Genomic DNA, 18,423 nt, shown 5'->3' with positions numbered 1-18,423 from the left:
ATCTGTAGTAAATCAACAGACAAAATTCAAGTAAGTCCCAGTAGTCAAACCACAGGTGTATTGCCCCACTAGTGACCATGCTAAGGAGAATATATCCCTCTCAACAGAAGGTATGTTCAAAAGAGTAACACTCATCTTGCTTGATTAACTTAGGTCAAACTTTCTACATTGCATTAGTAATTGAAGAGATTAAATAATTTAACAGCAACATGGGGAGTCATATCAAGATATGGTCCAAAAGATTGTATCTTAAACTCAAGAATTTAAAAAAAAAAGTTTTTAAAAAAATAAAGAGCCCACTCTGGAACTCTTCTGTGTAGCCTAACCCTTTAGGACAAGCAGAAACCATTTTCAGAATACACCATATTTTAGATGGTCTTTAAGGCACCATTTGCAACATTTGTAGAAAAGGAAATGCAAAACCAAAGTGTATTACGGTACACTAATACAGCTGGGAAATTCTAACTGAATGTGAGGTTACAAGAGATGTTTTGTCCCTTTTTCCTCTCCTCCTGCAGGGCTTCTCTCATTCCATTTGACCTCGTGTTCCATTCCCAGAGGAATTACACCAAGACTGGATCCCCAATGGCATGGTCTGGGTTGCAAGTGAAGGAGATGGTGATGGCATAGCGAGTGCCCCAGCGAACCTTTTCCACACGGTGAAGGTTCTCCGATCCAGAGGTGAAAAAGGAAACCCGGCCTGTAGAGACAAAGAATTGAATCAGTGACACGGCGTTTGCCACTCAGCTATCAGCTCTCTGCAGTTTTGCTGTTGTCTCGGTCCAACTGCTCCCTGGCCACCCGAGAGCCCACAGGCCATCACAAAGACAAACTGTTATGAGCTTACGCCGCACTCCGACAGCTTTATGCACTGTTTAAAGCATACGTTAATCCTTTGCGCTACAAAGCTGGAGACATAATTCCACTGTATCTCATAGTTTATAAAAGGCAGAAGGAAGCCAAGAACATCTGAAGCCAGTTCTTAGTTGTTGCAATTAAAACAAACCAGAAAACTGCAACTCTAGTGACTGTCAGCAAAGTGCATTGATCTCCTCCCTGCTCCCCTTCTAGTCTGGGCTAATTTTAGACCAAAGAAGGAAGAAGTGCTACAAAGGTGGCAAAAAGTCTTCAGTGAAAAAAAAAAAAAAAATGCTCAGCAGGTTTACAAGCAGCTGCGGCAGCTTATCAGCATTGTACCAAATATTTGCTCTAGCTTCTTGTGCACAGTCTGATCACTTGCTGTTCAGTCAGGTTAGAAAGTTATGTATCAGTAACACAAGTTAATTCTCCTTAGAAAAAGCCACTCCAGTGCATTGGCTTGGAAATGGTTTTCTAGATGTAAGTGCTTACTCCTGTGCTTTATCCTGTCCAAGCTTTGACCCACCCTGCCGTGGGGGTTCTCTGGGCCTTAAGTGGCATCAGTGACTTTGATGATGACAGCAGAGACCTGTTGGTATCTCACTCGGTGAAACAGCAGAATGGAGCCCTCTGCACTTTCATATTATTAAACTGTTGTAAGGACGGAAGAGTTTGATGTTTAGCGAGTAACTCAGAACTGATGCAACTCTGCAGGACTGCTCAAGTTCTCCTGAGAAAGCCAGTCGTACTCGTGTGCACAGCTGGTTTATGCCAATAGCATATGGTTTTCCTACACAGGCTTCTTTTCCACTAGTCAAATTAGATTAAATTTGAACTTATAATAGGGAACTCATATTGACAATCTAACTCTGTCTGGGACTCATTCACAATCATGCAGAATAAAACACTTAAATGCCTACTTAAAATCTGCGCAACAAACAAGATAAACTATTCCAACCGTTACACTGCAGAAATGGGCACCAGACACGTAGCTGGTTTTCTCTTCCAAAGTAATCCAAAAGATCCAGAAGTTACTTTGCTTGCACATTACCAAGCAGCACACATGAGAGATCTGAGAAGAACCGGACTGGCCTCGAGGAGCTCGGTTTACCCACTAATCTTTGAAGTCTGTTTGAGTAGTTTCTGTGTCCCTTGTGAGTTCAGCTGCAGTTCATATTTAATCTTTCATAGTTTAGAGTCTTTCATAAGTGCCAAGCAGAAGTCATATCATACTCTTCCCCACCCATGGCTGCACATCAATAATTGGTAAAGCTATACATATAAAGTTACTCATTCTTATGTACAGCTCATTTACACCTTGGTGTCCTGCTTTTCTGTATGAAAGACTGAATGAAGGCAGTGTACTCCAAGTGTTGCAATGAACAACCTCAAGGATTTCACACAAAGTCCCTGTATCGTGAAGTAATTTTTCTTTTAAATTTTATATTAATATAATCATTCAAATACTTTACTATCAATCCCTCACCTACTCACCCAAAGCTTTGCCTTAAACTGATTTTCAAGCTTTTTTCGTTTGACCTCTTGCTAGAAGTAGTAGCAATTCAGAGTTAGACAAGTTTCAATGTATTGTTTAAGCCACTTAAACTGGGTTTTTTGGCTATACAGAACAACTTTTAATTTCTTTCTTTAATAAATATGAGTATCTTATAGGTCTTGTGCATCTGGTCCCACATCTGTCAACTGGGGTCTTCGAGTCACTGAACAAGCCTGTAGACTGTTTTCATCTCATGTTCATCTCATAACAAAAACTTTAAGGAATACATGGCATTATGCAGAAGATCCTGGGGAACGACAAAAGATAAAACTGGATGACTTCTACAACTTTTGAGCATACCAAGACTAGACCCTTCATAATCTTGTTCAGTACACAGTATACAGAAACCACTCCAAAAAGCAAGTAGGTCATAACTAAGCAAGTCTGTTAAAGCACAGACCTGCTCCTCATTCATAACCTCTCCTTGGTCTAGCTATTTTATTTTTTTTTGCTCATTTTTTGAATTAAGATTTTTAAACCCCAAAGCTCCAAGTTATGAACCATATTAGCAACTCAGTAGGATCACACACAATATGGGTCTGGTTTTAGCTGTGAGACTGCATTCCAGGTGTTCAAAGTGCACTTTAACATGTCACACCTCCACAACTAACGTAGCTGTGACAGGATTTCTCTCATTGCTAATGGCGAGGAAAACATGCACAGGGCAGTTCCAAGCTCTCCAGACTATGAAATATTGATAGAGTGAACGCTGAGCTTTTTATAAAGAGACTGGTGTTGTACTACAACTGCTAAAGAATGGCTATGCAACCATTCACTGCAGATTAAAGTATGTATGTGCTTACAATTTCGTGATGAAACATTTTTGAGTGACAAAAGCTCAGGAGAAAGTGTAAAATTCTAATCCCATTTCCTTTGCCCTTTTCTTTCACGATTTAACAATGGCCTCAAATCGATCTTTTCATTTTATTCTCCCCTCCTCTGACCTGCTTGCACAGATTTCTTTCCAACACGCTTTCCTGCTCCACTAAAGAAATCTTGACTACTACCTCCCAGCACATAATTTCAGTTTGATTTATGAACACTTAAGTATAAGCTTTTTTTGAGATCACAGGCTACTACTCAATACAATTTTATAGCATGCTATCTAACCAAAAAAAGAGAAAGTGTTTAATCCCCGGTCCTTCGGAACAGAAGAAATATCCATTGTATCATCTCTTGCTTTGAGGTCCATGCTTTTAAGCTTTTGGAAAGAGGCCAGTCCTGAGCTACACTGGGAAGGATGAAGATTACAATAGAGGTGTCTTGGGGTGAGAAGTGATGCCAACAGTAAAAAGCTAGGAATGTTTGGTTTGGGGTTTTTTCCACCAAGATAAATCTATATTCTGGGAAGTATTTCATCCCGATTGCAAATGTTTAACTCATTTTCCCCGACCACTGCAAGGTGCAATAAAGTCCATCGCTTTTTAGTTTCATGATGCTTTGACCAGTACCTCAACCTCAGAGAAGGGTTTCAGATCCGTAAGTCACAAGGAACCGTGGGCTGCCCGCACGTCTTCTATCTGTCCTCTCCTGCACACCTCCACTTTCCATTCCCTGAGGAGTCCATCAGGCAGAGCAAGCCACAGCAATCAGTGCCTCGCACCAGAGCATTTAGTACTTTTAACTGTCAAGGATGAAAGACCTACTGTCACGGAAAACTCCAGTGTGAACTTATTTAAATCACACCACCCTCTCACGGAGGCCTGGCACAAGGAACCTGTATCAAGCTCAGCACCACAGCGTCCATCAAAACTTGAGCCTGGTCTTTGGTGTCACTGACACAAGTCAAGTTTTTAATGCTGTCAGGCTAAGAAAAGCTTGTGATATGAAAAACAGGAAAGCTCTCGCTCTTCTTACAGGAAGCAGGACCTTAATCATATTAGGAGGTAACCATTTCTCTCAATTTTTTGAGATTCAATTTTTGCACTGATCGACCAGAAACATTATTTATGAAGACACACAAGCTCCACTGTTACGAATTTTGTGATCCTAATTCAGATGATGCAAATGTTTTCAGGTATAATACTTAACAAGTGGCAAAAGCACACTAAAGGAGTACGTGTATGAGCTATGAGCTTTTGCTTTTCCCTGCTTTTGTTTTAATCACATTCATAATTGCCCCTAAGCAATGAATTTTTTAGATGTACTCAGAAAAATATAACCACCGCAAGAAGCAGCAAACAGGTGGGAAAGTATCATGCATTTAGCTATATATCATACTAAAAATGTCAGTATTCGCATAAGGATTGCTTTCAAGAGACTTTATCCATGTTGAATCTTAACATTCAGTTGCACTTCCCTCAACAAGCTGCCTACAGTTCGCCACCTAACCCCTGTGCTGTGAGGCAATATAGATAAGAGGAAAGTTTTCAATTACAACTATGTCCTTGATATGCAACTGTGACTCCACAAAAATCACTCTCATTTGCTTCCTTGCCTCTAAAATGAAGCTAGTGCTGTCCTATTCTAACAAGGTTTTACTTGTTTTACAAGTATTGAAAAAAAAAAATCCTCTGTTCTTATTCTGACAAGGAAAAAAGTAGTAAGGCTTGTCAGATTAAATTATAACAAGATGTAGGGAACACACAAAAGGACTTTGAGAACCACACAAATATTAACATACCCCAATCCTCATAAGAAAAATACTACACGATTATTATACCTCTAATATTATAAATTCATTGCATAACTTGGGTTGGAAGAGACCTTGGAAAGTCATCTAGTCCAGTTGCCTTTCTCAAATCGAGGCCAACTGCTAAATCATACCCAACTTCCCAGTTCCATCCGGTTGCTCAGGGCTGTATCATCAGCATATACGAGAGGGTTCTATCATTAGATACCGATGTTTCCCAGGTATGTCTCCAACACATGTATTTTGCTACCCCCTGTCTCCCGTGCTTGATTTCTGAGCAGGGAGCATGAAGTAGCTGCCCTCCAGAGGTCCCTTCCACTCTCAGTTATTCTGATTACACCCAGAACAGGCCATTCACATCAATGACAGCTCTGGCAATCACTTTGTTTGTGGCACGCCTGTTGTGCCGCTGGATTCCAAGCCCCTTCATGCTCCCATCCTTCGCATGAGACTACCCCTTCTGCTTGCCTGGCAGCATCTTTCTGGCCTTTCTAGTTCCCTTGTAAACGTTCTGGGTCATGAGGACAAAGAGAAACGGCAAATCGTGTTAAAGCGATTTCAGCCAACACCCCCTCATGCAAGCAAAGGCACGATAACCGTCCCCTCACTCTCCTCCACAACAGCCACTGGACACGAGGGGAGGGCAGGGGCACCACTGGCTGCCACCAGGGAAGGGACGCAAAGCGGGGCTGGGAGAACGGAAGAGGTCTCACCTCCACCTGGGGTCCACGGCAGCTGGGTGGGAGCACTGGGAAGCCTGAGCTGCTGCTCAGAAGGAAATGAAGCAACTCATCTGCCCGATTCAAGGGAAGGAGGAACTATGTATTTGGCACTACAGATCTATGCGCCAAAAGCTTTGACTGTCTGCTTAACATTTATCAGCTCTAAATGTTACTCGGGGGGAAAAAAATACACAGGAAAAACTGCATCTCATCTGGTGAATGACACCAAGACAGAAGCGCTGACAGGGAAACTGCACAAACACAACTGTGCTCTCATCCTTGTCATCTGTTTAGGATTAATTACTAAGCCATTTTCTTGTGAAGCGTCCAAGAAAGCAAACACCATATCATTAGGGAAATAACCTGGTAATACGTTTTGTAATCACACAGTAAGACTTAATATACTTATTCAATTACTTATAAAGAAATGTGGAATGGGGAAGCATAAGGAAGCCTATGGCCATAATAAAAAAAACCCAAACAACTGTAACAGGTATCTAATGAGGCGTAGTTTCAAACTTGTCCCAAATTTATTTACTAGACATAGAAATTACTTGCTGTTATAAATAAAATCACTGATTCGCATAGCAAACTCTCCTAAAGTCAGCTTAAAATTTCTAGATGTATTACCAATCCTTCTGTTTTAAATTCAGAAGCATCTGGTCTGCAAAATTCCCAATTACAGTTTTACAGAAAAAAGTGAACTTAATCATTTCCCACTAAAAGTACAGGAGCATTTTTAGACTTCAACACAATTCCTGCCTGTGAGTTCTCTCCTATCAGCACAGTTGGTTGCTCAAAATAACAGGAATTTCTGCTCTGTACATTCTGTCTGAAGGTGTGACACCTAGTGACGGATGTACAAGTACCAACTGCATTAACTCTACTCTCTCCAAATCACCACAAGTCTCACCAAGGCCTTTTGGCTCCATTTCTTCTCCTTACGGCCAGGAGAAGGAGAGGGGTATCACCTCTGCTCTGCCTTCCAGTTCTCCACATCAGTATTCAACCTCACCCACTACTCCAGGATACAAAGACAGAGTACTAAATACAGGCTTTAAACACAGTTTTAAGACCTGCTGTTAATGCTTTTGGGGGACTCCTGAATCTGGAAATCTTACTTTTCATGGCATTGCACTTGGTGCTGCATTCCCTCAGCCTTCAGGAGTGAATTCCTCCAAAGTGATTTATATTTTTTTTTACATAGTACAATAAAATGAAGATATGACAGATTCCTACCACTTAACTTTGAGTACTGCACTTACTCTCATGACTACAGGATCTGATTATCTGCAATAAAGCTACACTTACCTTGGTAACTGTACGCACAGACAGGCTGAAGCCCACTCCTGCACTGTGAGAAGCTACTAATCCATTCCTAAATGTATGCTTTTCCTTACTTGTCCAGAAAAACTAATGGCTCTGGCTTTCAGCACATGCTTTTTTCCATTCTAAACAAAGGATAAGCCAACTTCACAAGTTCCCAAATAGCTCATAGCTTCATCTCAAATTTCTTTACACTTTCAGAAACACACGCTGCTGACAGCTATGGAAATATGTGAAGTTTGATATTCAAGGAAGAGTGACATTTCAGTCTCTGGCACACAGATTTTGCACCATAGATTTTCTTCCACAAACACACAGAAGTGATTGCAACCTTCTCTTCTACCTTTATATAATAACTTGTATAAGGAATGAAGCCCTTGGTGAGTAGAAAGCGTAACAAAGCTGACCTTAAACCCCAGAAATGTACGTGCAAATAAAGAACGCTGGTAGATATTGCATTCCAGCTGCAGGGTTTCATCTACACTTTTACCATGCAGTGAAGTCTGTGATCTAATATTGCCAGTTTGCAAATTCACATAAGACTCTCCAAAATTAGAAAATTTTAAATATAGTTTACGCTGGTAAATTTAGTATAGGAAGTATATCAATTATATTTAGTATAGGAAGTATATCAATTTTATCATCAGAAAACAGAATGCCTTGATGTCTGCCATTTCTTAATCCTGGTGCATCTACTGAAGATTACTAAACCAGGTCTCAGGTCAGCAAAGGAAAGTTCATGTTGGAAGTGCTGAAGGTTTCATTCTGAAGGATCTCATTCTAACTATTGCTCTATTTCATTTAGTCGCTGGGGCAGAGCTACCCCTGCTGCAAGTGACAAAAAAAAAGTGAATACCTTGATTTTGGAAATAGAATTAACATAGCTATTTAAAAAGCAACAAATATTACTTTAGAACCAGTTTTGTCCAAAAAAAGTTTTCCTTTCAAAGTAAGATTTCACTTGGCACCAGAGATTGTCTTACTCATGGTACAGCGAGTTTCCTGCAGCAGACAGAGGTCCTGGCTTAAGTCAAAAGACACATATATACTTCTGAAGCCCTTCAGGGCACAAGAAAGATGTGTTCCTGACTGCCACATTCTGTTACGAATTAGCCAAAGGTCCGTACGTGTGAACTGACATCACAGTGATGGCTTGTTCATGTCTGTTAAAAAAAAAATTCAAGATTCTCTATGTTAATAAGCTGTAATTCCTTCTCAAAGCTAGAGGTGCTTGAAAAATAATTGAACTAGGCAATGTTATAGACCACGCTACAAATTAAGAGTCTTTCACTCAAATGTGAAAAATCAAGAGTTACAGACTCTTCACAATCCATCAGCGATACATACCCAGAGAAGTGCTAAGTGTTTTAAAATTAGGCTGTGGTTCTATTAAAAGGTTTTGCTGTCTGGCTAAAACTGATCCTTAAATGGTAAGTGCTAGAGGAACATCTTAAGCAGCAGCAGGACTTGCCTAGGCAGCACTCCAAAACACAGGAAATCCCAATGTTTTATTTTTAATTCCTTTTTATTTTTTTTTGCACTTCCAATTACTGCTCTGCTGCAACACCCTTCTGTTTCCTTCTGTACAGCCTGACACCCTAACAAATTAGTGCTCACCGAAAAAGGAATGTGCTCCTTTTGGCACACAGCACCGGAGTTCCCAAAATACAGACTAACTTTTTAGACAAGTGCCAGGCTGCAGAACTGAAGTGGCATCAGCCATACAGAGAAGGTGTAATCTGACAAACACTAAATCCAAACCAGTGATTCTGACAGTCGCCTCTAAGAAAAGCCAGAATTTCTTAAGTGAGAAGCATAAAAGCTCATCGATACATGGTTTTAAAAGTTGGGTTGGAGTGACAGGGGAAGCATAAAGGATCAAAAGCAGCATAAAACAGAAAGAAAAAAATAATGAAGGAAGGAGAGTAAAAACACTGCAAAGGCACGTCCTGAACATGAAAAATACATCAACTTGGACCAGCAAGAGGAAACACCCTGGGGTCATTCCCTCACAAGCCACATTTTACCAGCAAGAGGAAAACTAAGTACAATTGTCTTCACATTGTGTTTCACCTCCGACAAGCTTTTGTCCTTTGTTGAGAGGATGCTGGTGGTTATTTCGCTTGCACCACCGGCAGTAACACAATCACAGGACCCCTAGCAACTGTGCTTAGACAAAGGAGTATGTTAGAAGGTGTAACGCATCAAACTTAATTTTCTGCTGTGTACATGTAGGACATTTGATCTTTCAGAAAAGGCCACTCCTACAAGCTTTGCATTGTTTTAAAAGGTCTGTTTAACCAGTTCTGGGGCCCATACACTGTCAATACAACAGTCTGTGAAACGGAATGGCCAAAACCAGGTGCTGTTAAAATAAATTCTTTCTGTACTTCATCTGCTCCCTCCTTCTAAATAAAAACAAGAGAGAGCAGAGCCTGAAAATTAACTGGATGGGGCTGAATGGAAGCAATTTCACAGTTGCAAACGTTTTGAAATTAAGACTGGGGTATGTTGCATACAGCAACCAAACCGAGTGCCCCTGTACCGTGCAAGGAGACAGCTGTCCTCCCAGCCACCTAGAATTCCATTACAATTTCTACAGCAATAAAAACATGTTAATCTTAGAACTGCATCTGGAAATTAAATAGTGTAATGTGTTCCCTTTTCAAAATACTGGTGGCAACATTTTGCAGAAGGTGACACTTTCAGTTTAGAGTTTATTTCCAAAAACACAAAAGTAATCAAACATACAATCCTCAACACCAAACTCAGAATGTAGATAATCTCAAGAGTTTATCTAAACCCATTATTACTACTGGTGACTGGGTCAATACTATCCATCAACCAAAGACACCCCACACCCATTCCCATTTGCAGGCAGTAATAGTCAGAAGTCAGTTCTGCTTGGGGTAATAGACTGAGGCTGTCTTTAAATTACTAAATCTCCATCTTGTCTCTCTTGGAAGAGAAAAACACCAAAAAAACTCAACCAACCCAGAACACAGCAGGCATATAAAGTTTTCCTTGGCTATTTTGTTCCTGCAAAAGCAGGATTGGTCTTGCATTATAAAAGTTTACACTGCTGTACGCTCAGTACTTACCTGCCAGACAGACGAGTGAAGGCTGAGCTCTTTCTTCCCAGGCATACTGCCCCACAGTAATTCTAGTTTCAGAGGATTCACTTAAGATAAAATGCTTGATTTTGGATTTGCTGTACTCCATTTTCTTTGCTCTTGACAGACAGCAACCTGTTGAGCTGCCATAACTGGACTGCAGTTCCAAACCCTACAGCTTTTGAGAGTCACTTGGTGTGGAGTAACTCCACACATTTCAGACTGTGGCCCCATTTTAACCTTTTCTGATTTACTTTTTATGTCACCAACCTGATGACAAAATGCTACATTATCCCACAGTTACTGCTGACACAAAGCCCCGCTACACCCGCCAGCCCCCCTGGTTAATAAACAGCACAGGGTGGTCCAACTCAACACGGAAAACCCAAGACTCGTACCTGCTCGGGGCTCTATCGTCTTGTTGGAACCCGCATCCATAAACACAAACCGTCCACCACCAAAGTCTTCAGTGTAGTCAGAGAGATAGAGCAGCGAGGTATAGTCAAACGAGCCATAAGTTACCTAGGGGGAAGATAACACAATTACCAAATTCTTCTCTCATCTCTGCAGAGCACAAATAATTAAGCAGATGAATCTGATGGGGTTTTCCATTCTTCCAGTTCTCGTGTATTTAACAAAGAGGTCTCAAAGCTGAGAAAATTCTTTATATAGACACACACACTTACCTTTATATATACACACAAGAATAGCATGTTAAGTTTATTATTTCTATTATTAGTTACCATAATTGAAAAGTGCACCTATCGATTCCTGTTGTCCTAAGCCTACTGAACAGCAAGCAAAACCCAAGTGTCACAAGTCACACCTCTGCATTCTACCAGAAACAGAGAAGTGCTCAAATCTTTCAATGCTATTTTAAGACATGTCACCACGAGGCTCCCAATACACAAGAACAACCTCTGACAAATTAATTCCATCCATTATTAACGGCGGTTATAGGTTTCTTGAAACGTCATCTTTCGCTCCTTTACCAGCTACCATTCAAGAGCTTCAGGGTACAGCAAATCAGACATTCCAAGTAAACACGCATTTTTCGGAGAAGCTTCTATACTCTTCCACAAAGGTTTTGTTTAAAAACCTTCAAATATGACTTTCAAAGTCTCCGCTGCTTCCCAGCCTACAGACCAAACACCACATTATTAAGTGTAACAAGGTGATTTTCCTTCCTTTTAAAGTATTATTTTTGCTCAATGTGTATGTTGAAGATGGAGAAAAGAAATAGTATATATTAATGCCCAGAGTGAAGCTATCTAAATATTTAGCACTAGGTTTAGCTGATTGTGAAAATACTTCATTTTCATATCTACATGTCACCAACAATTACAAATATATTTAAATCCACTTTCTTTACAGTATATCACAACTCAATCAAGTTCTGCATCACACTGCCAGACAGCAAAATGTGCAGCACAGTGGTACTGTATAAATCCACAGCATTTGCAGAGTGTTTTGACTGACCTGGTGACTGTCAGAGGTAGGTGCTACTTCCAAACTTAGGAAGTTTTCTAAATATTTTCCGTTTCAGTTTAACTTGCATTCATTAGTGCCAGTTAAATTTTGGCTCAACAGCAGTTGTACATATTATTCTGTAAGGGCAATGACTAGAGAGAACACAGCAGCAGATGGAATAGGAAGACATTTTCATTTTTACTCTTTTTTCTTTCCTCTATTTTGACCATAAGGGCTTTTCTTTCCTCTATTTTGACCATAAGCCAAGTCTGGTGATATGCTACACCACACAGTCCAAATCACAAGAATGAGAGAAACGTTTCTGTGACCCCCTTCTCTCCATATCTACCCAAACCTTAGTAGCAACACAAGGCAATGAATGGGAATTAATGAGCAAGTGGGGCTACAGCACAGCAAAACCACCACTCGACAGCCCTCCTCGTGCAATCAGCTTGGCAAAGCAATTTTTCATTGATTTGACGATGAAACTTCCAGTCAGTTTAAAGAAGTCTTCCAGTCAGTGAGTAGCAGAGCCAGTAATTTCACTCAACCCATACTTACAAGCCTAATGCATTAAAATTGGTTTTATGAGCTCCTCAGTGTTGTGGCAATTTTTGCTCCATCAGTGCACTTATACATCCTCTCCAAGGCACCTTTACCAATTTTGAACTAAGAACCATTTTAGCCTAAAACATCTAATTTCTACAGAAAACTAAGGAACCAAGTATGCGATGGAAAATGGCTTTTCTGTTCCTTCATTACTGACTCTCAGAAAGCAGCCAGGCCTGGGAAATACAACGCTATGGAAAGGAGGCGTGAAATTACACTCAGTTATTTAAAATGCCAGAAGTCTCCCCATGTATATCAAATGTATTTGTCACCCAGGTAATAATTTCCAATACCTGAAAGGTTAACTGAACCAGAACTTCAAACTAAGTGAGAAGAGCTGTCATTAAAGTCATATATGCCACAGCAAATCAAACTTCTGTATCTCCTTGCGAACAATTCATACTTTTAGCGTGCTCTTTCTGAGCACCCTTTACCCAAAAGGGTCAAACACAGACAGTGTTACATGCTCATAACTATTTATATGTTTCTTTAAAGGCTATTATTATAAATACAGCTAATAGTCAGAACTGGCCAGCCACGTTTTGCAGGGTGGCAGCCTTGAGTTTTTGAGGGACACACATTTATGCACAACTAAACAGCTGGAGGAACATGCAATAGGCCTGCAGTTACAAACGAGATATGTAGGACAGCATCCTCTGCTTTCCACTGCACAACAAAATACAAGCATACTTGTTCCAGTCAGCATAGGCCGAATGATCTTGCAGAAATAACAATTTCTGAAATAACAGTCAAAACTGCTCTTTTCCTGCAAGTCTCCACCTATCTCTTTGTGCAGACACTCATAAAACCCAGCCCTGGCAGCTGCTTCCAATGCTCTGTATATTGGTAGTGTCTACTCAGTAGACAATGTGGGACACCAAATTACAGCACGTCTCAATTCTACGGGGCTGTAGGTGAGCTGAGGTAACATGTTTGAGTCTGTTACCTCTTGTTATACAAGAATAAACTTCCTCAGATTTCAAAGACGATGCTGTCTTAAGCCAAAAGTAAGATCTTTCGACGTTATTTCACTAAACGTCTAACAACATGAGGGGAAGAAAAGGTGTGAAACGCCTGCTAAAGCAGATGGCAGCTTCTGTCAGGGAGAGCCTCACGGCCAGAGAGGGCTGCTAGGAGGGTTCGGGAGCTGGAGAACGTATCACAGGTCAGGAGGCTCGAAGGTTTGGCTTGTTCAGCTTAGAGAGAGCGAAAAGGGCTAACGATTGTTGGCAATAGATACAGGGGGATGGGAAGAGATTAAAAAAAAAAAAGCTATAAACTTATAACGAACAAGCATAGGCTAAAAAAATAAAAATTCGCATTGAAGTCCTGGAATAGCTCGAACAGAAGAAATTAAAGGAAAATAAACCAAAACTGATTTTATGGCAGAGCCTGAGAATTCTCTGACGGATGACAGGATCCTTGCCCAGGCAGGGGACTGCAGAAAACTTCAAGTCCACATCACTTCTATTAGGGAATGTTATAAAACTGCACTGCTGTGCAACAGCAATCCCAGTATAAATCAGTTATTTGACATTTGAAAGCCTCAGTTCCAAACAAATTTCACCCTAGATGAAACTCCACATCTTAAGCTAAACACTCTTTTTATTTGATTTAGATGCTTATAAATTCAACAAGACTAAATGAGTCATTTGAGTGATTTCAGGGTTTCCATTTTTATGTAACTAAAAACCAAATAAATTTTAGGGGAAAACAACCAAAGCCTCAGACAGACAGAACAGAACTGTGCTACTCCGTTAGGCGGTTAAAATCTTGCAAACCAAGGATATTCCGACTGAGAAATGTAAGTGCAATAGACTCTGCAATACAAGGAAAAAGGTAAGAAGCCTACATCTTGGAACCAACAGCATCAGACTTTGAAACAAAAAATGTGTCAGATTCATTTTTCAAAGGCTTAATTTTACCTTTCTTTTGGAAAGCGGTGAGGGAAAAAAAGAAATGCTGAACTCTCCTAGGAGCAGCCTTCACTGTTTAATTACCATGCAGAAACACATAGAAGTGATTTGCTCTATTCCAAGGGGAAAGCATAAACAATGATACGATAAAAAAGCATCCAACAAATTGGCAAAATATTTAAACACCCTGAGTTTTATTGATCTTTCCTCAACAACCTAGTATCCACCCTTGTTTTGAAGGCCACATAAGAACACTACTGCTCTTATCTGGGAACTATTCCCTACCGAAGATCAATAGCAATGCTTTTTTTTTTTTCCTCCATGCTTTCATGCAGTCTGCCAGAGGCAAGTGAAATTTAGTTTGTTGGAAAAATAAAAATACAAGGCAGGATGACTGCACAGAAGACAAACTGTGAAGCTACACAACTCATCTACCCTATTTAGCCTCATCTGAAATATTTTCTGACCTTCTATTTGGACTCCCACATAGCCTAATCAGCCTTAAAAACTTATTTTTTACCTCCTAAACACGTAACAATATAAGTGCAGATATACCCAATGTACACCTAGTATAGGTTAGGATTACATACAGAGATATCTTCTGCCCATACTGTAACATTTTCTGTACGCCATGATCTGGCAAACACTACGCAAACGCTACATCCGGACAGTTCTGTTCCAATTGCACTTAAGGGGAAAAATAATACCAGACCTTTTGACGCACAAACAGAAGTTAGAGAGGAGACAGGAATTAGAAGCTTCTTTGTGCAGCGAGGAAAGGATTCAAATTAATCCTCTGATGCCAATTCAAGTGAGCAACTTCCCAGAAGCAAAGGCAGGCAGTGTCCAGTAGCAATGACAGAGGAGGATATAATCTGGACTTTCACAATGGACGTGAAGTGAACAGGATCTCTACCAGACACTATTTACAGCCTGGTTCAAACCTTGGGGTAGGGTGGGGGGTGTCAAATTCTACACAATTCATGATTATGAACAAGTCATTTGGTAACTGCCCCAACTGGGATAACTCTCTCTTCGCTGCTGTCATAGATCAGACTGCCCCATTATTCAATAGAGAAACTATTATGGTTTAGCCCATGCACAGCAAGTTTAAGAGACCACGTTTTGTGCTTGGTTTGTTTTTTCTGAAGCTGAGGAGGAGGTTAAGAAAAGCCAAGGCCAATCAGTTGCTGTATCTGCTCCCTGAACAGACAGCCTGCAAGATAATAAACAAAATGTGGACAAAACAGATGGATAAAAGCTGCAAAACATCCAGCCTGCTGTCCGTCATGCCCAGGCACTGTCACGATGCCATAACAAAGCAGCAGCTTCTACAAAGGAAACAAACGCGCTTCATGGAAAGAAAGATTTGGTTTTTAATATAAAATTTTAGGAGATATTTCAGCAGAAACACTTAATTGTAAGATTATCCAACCACCTTACTCATTTACCAACACAAAATAAATGCAGAAGAATGAAAATATTGGCAAGCTTAATGCTTGTGCAGCCACAAACCTCATCATAGTAATAAATCAGAGTCTGGAATTCTAAAATACACTTTTGTATGTGCTGAGAGAAAAAGGTGGAGAAAATAGCCATGAGCTATTGAAATCTAGTCCTTTCTCTTCCCTGTGGCAGTCAAAATTCAGTTCTTTGAAACTGTGGAAAAACTACATGGAGCTTATGAATTTAAGACAATTCACACAACCCGATCACTAGTTCATTTGGAAAAGAGCACAACAGGGGATGGAATTCTTACGAACGCCACCAGCACAATCTGCCCCCTACAGCCAGTTCCCCCCAGCACGAGTCAGAACAATTTGTACCTCCAAATCCTCCCCTGCTACCCCTGGTCCTAGGTCCACTCCTACTCAAAGGTTACATGTCAGCTTTTTTAAACAAGAAGCATCCAAAAGCTGGTCTCATCTTTGTTATATCCGTGACTACAAATTCCACACTACATTACTTTCCTCTTTCAAACAGCAGCTGTATCACCTATCATCACTGTCACCATTATTTCCTAAGTTTAAGCTGCTTCTGCCTACAGAAGAAAGGGCACAGGAGCTCACACTAATGTTGTGAGCAACAACAGACATGAGACATCCCTCAAATTGACTTTTTACAGGAAATGTTTTCAAGGCAAGCAATACTTCTGCTTGATTTTTCATCTTCAGGTCATAGACTTCAAGGCACACTACTCACAGACTCCGGCAGAAGAGTTCCATGTGGGGCGATCCGTGACTCTAGAATGACTCTGATTTTTGCATCATTACATGTGGGTGTTCTGGGGTTGGGGTTTTTTGTTTGTTTGCAGAGAGAGAGAAGGGGGTTTTTTGGTTGTGGGGTGGGTTGGTTTTTTTTGCTATTTGATTCTTCATTGGTTAGCCTGTATTCTGCTATGCTCCATAGAACCTAGGAACTCATTTACATTCAGAAATAAACTTAATCTCAAAGACATTTAAATCCAATGTATTAAGCAATGAGCCTACAGGTAGAGACCTAGGCAATTAAAAAAATATCACAATACTTCCATTCTAAAAACAACAAAAGATTGAATTACCAGAAGATGGTACCATTGAAGAACATGCAGTAAAAAAAAAAAAAAGCCTCAATTCACATATAACTGAAATACAAATACAAAGCATTTATCAAGAGGCTCAGATCAACTAACAAGAGTGACCAAGTGACCACTTTGAAATAGCTCCTGCTAGACTTGGCTGAAGGAGCAACATGTTAACTGGAAACACAGGTCTGATGAAACTAAAACACTTCATAGGTGCAGGTCAATTCAATCAACATTTCTGATAAAAGAGATTCCTAAGTAGTTATTCACACAATTTATTTTAGCAGAACTAAAGTAAAGAAAATAAAAAGGAATGTACTGGCTTGCGTTTCTAAAACCCACTTATCCTTCCATTAGGCTCATCCCACAAAGGACTTTTACAAGCAGCAGTTTTCAAACATGTTTGACTGTTTAATGCAAGATGACTTTGAAGTGATCTAATAATAACAGGAAACATTTGCATCCCATCTCAGCCTCCTACTTACCTTGTCAACGTGGGGGTGCCAGTATTCATCGTGTGTTGTCTTGGCTTCCGTGTTGTTTATCCTCGAGAAGAATGTTGGCTTAGTCAGGTACATGGAAGCAGAGTTGATACCAAAGGCCTGCGCAATCCTTTGTTGAATTCTCTGTCTCACATCACTGCAAAGAACACAAGGCAGGATGCTCAGCGACACACTTCTGTATTCTCCTCCAAGCACCATTACTGCTTCTTCAGAGCTACGTTTCTTCCTTAGCTAATAAATCAAGGAGAACATATAGTCCTACTTTCTCTCTTATTTTGCCTTAAGTAAAGACGTACTACTCCAATAAAAAACTCTCTCTCATGGGTTGGGGTTGTTGTTTGCTTAGGGTTCTTTTTTAATCTAATTCCTTTGTGTAAACAATCTGTCTTCCTGAAAACATTTACATCTCATTGTTCATTAATTACTGAAAAATGAAGGTTAAAAAACAATAACAACTCTGGCACCACAGACCTCAGGGTTTTCAGTCAACATATGCATTGGTATCATAACGAGATTTTCCTTCAAAATGAATGCAAGACATCTTCACCAACTATTTTCAAAGATTCAACATATTGTTTCTACCTTGGGTATTCCAGTGTTTCTTGGGAGACAGGAAAACAAGAAGAGGATATAAACGCTCCTTGTATATTTGCACTGAGTCACCAGATAATATCAAAATGCAAAGGCTGGACTTGGGAAAAGGCAGAACAGAACTCGCTGGAAAGAGTTTCTGACCACCTTCTGTAAAGGCAGTTAGTAAAATCTATTTTGGACTCCGGGTGGTGAGGAAGAAGAAAAGCCCAGGAAGTAGCTAGAAGTGTAAGGAACACAGAACTTAGGAGAAAGGATGTTCACTAGATCGCACAGCTGCCAGCTTACTGGATCAGCAGCAGCATAAAGGATCGAGTAAAAGAACTAGAAGTGCTACAGAAAAGTTTCTGTAAGACAGAAGCTCTGCCAGACCAGCAAAAAAATGCAGTTGGGAGTCACTGCAAAGTGTGATTTGAGTCTGGTGACAGGAACACAAAGCTTTACAAAACTAGCCCACTTGTCAGCATCTCCACACTGTTCCCAGTGAAGAGCAGCAAAGGCAGTAGAAGCAGACGAAGCAATGCTCTTCTCCAGCCAGGAATTTAACAGAAATCACACGTGCAGA

At 40.3% G+C, this 18,423-nt stretch overlaps 1 protein-coding gene across 1 annotated transcript in view; it reads right to left on the bottom strand.

Annotated features, from left to right (window-relative positions):
- Positions 1-563: 563 nt before the first annotated feature.
- OGFOD3 (2-oxoglutarate and iron-dependent oxygenase domain containing 3) overlaps positions 564-18,423 on the bottom strand; it is a gene marked incomplete at its 5' end in the record, with an annotated part of 31,960 nt that continues 14,100 nt past the window's right edge. The window contains 3 exons of the mRNA XM_009878010.1: positions 564-700; positions 10,605-10,728; positions 17,250-17,403. Of these exons, the coding sequence (XP_009876312.1) occupies positions 564-700; positions 10,605-10,728; positions 17,250-17,403 (415 nt within the window). The remainder of the gene's footprint in view (positions 701-10,604; positions 10,729-17,249; positions 17,404-18,423) is intronic.

This window comes from Apaloderma vittatum, unplaced genomic scaffold, assembly GCF_000703405.1.
Source record: "Apaloderma vittatum isolate BGI_N311 unplaced genomic scaffold, ASM70340v1 scaffold8331, whole genome shotgun sequence".
Classification (NCBI taxonomy): Eukaryota; Metazoa; Chordata; class Aves; order Trogoniformes; family Trogonidae; genus Apaloderma; species Apaloderma vittatum.
The sequence above is the reverse complement of the archived record's forward strand: the minus strand, read 5'-3'. Positions and strand labels throughout refer to the sequence as shown.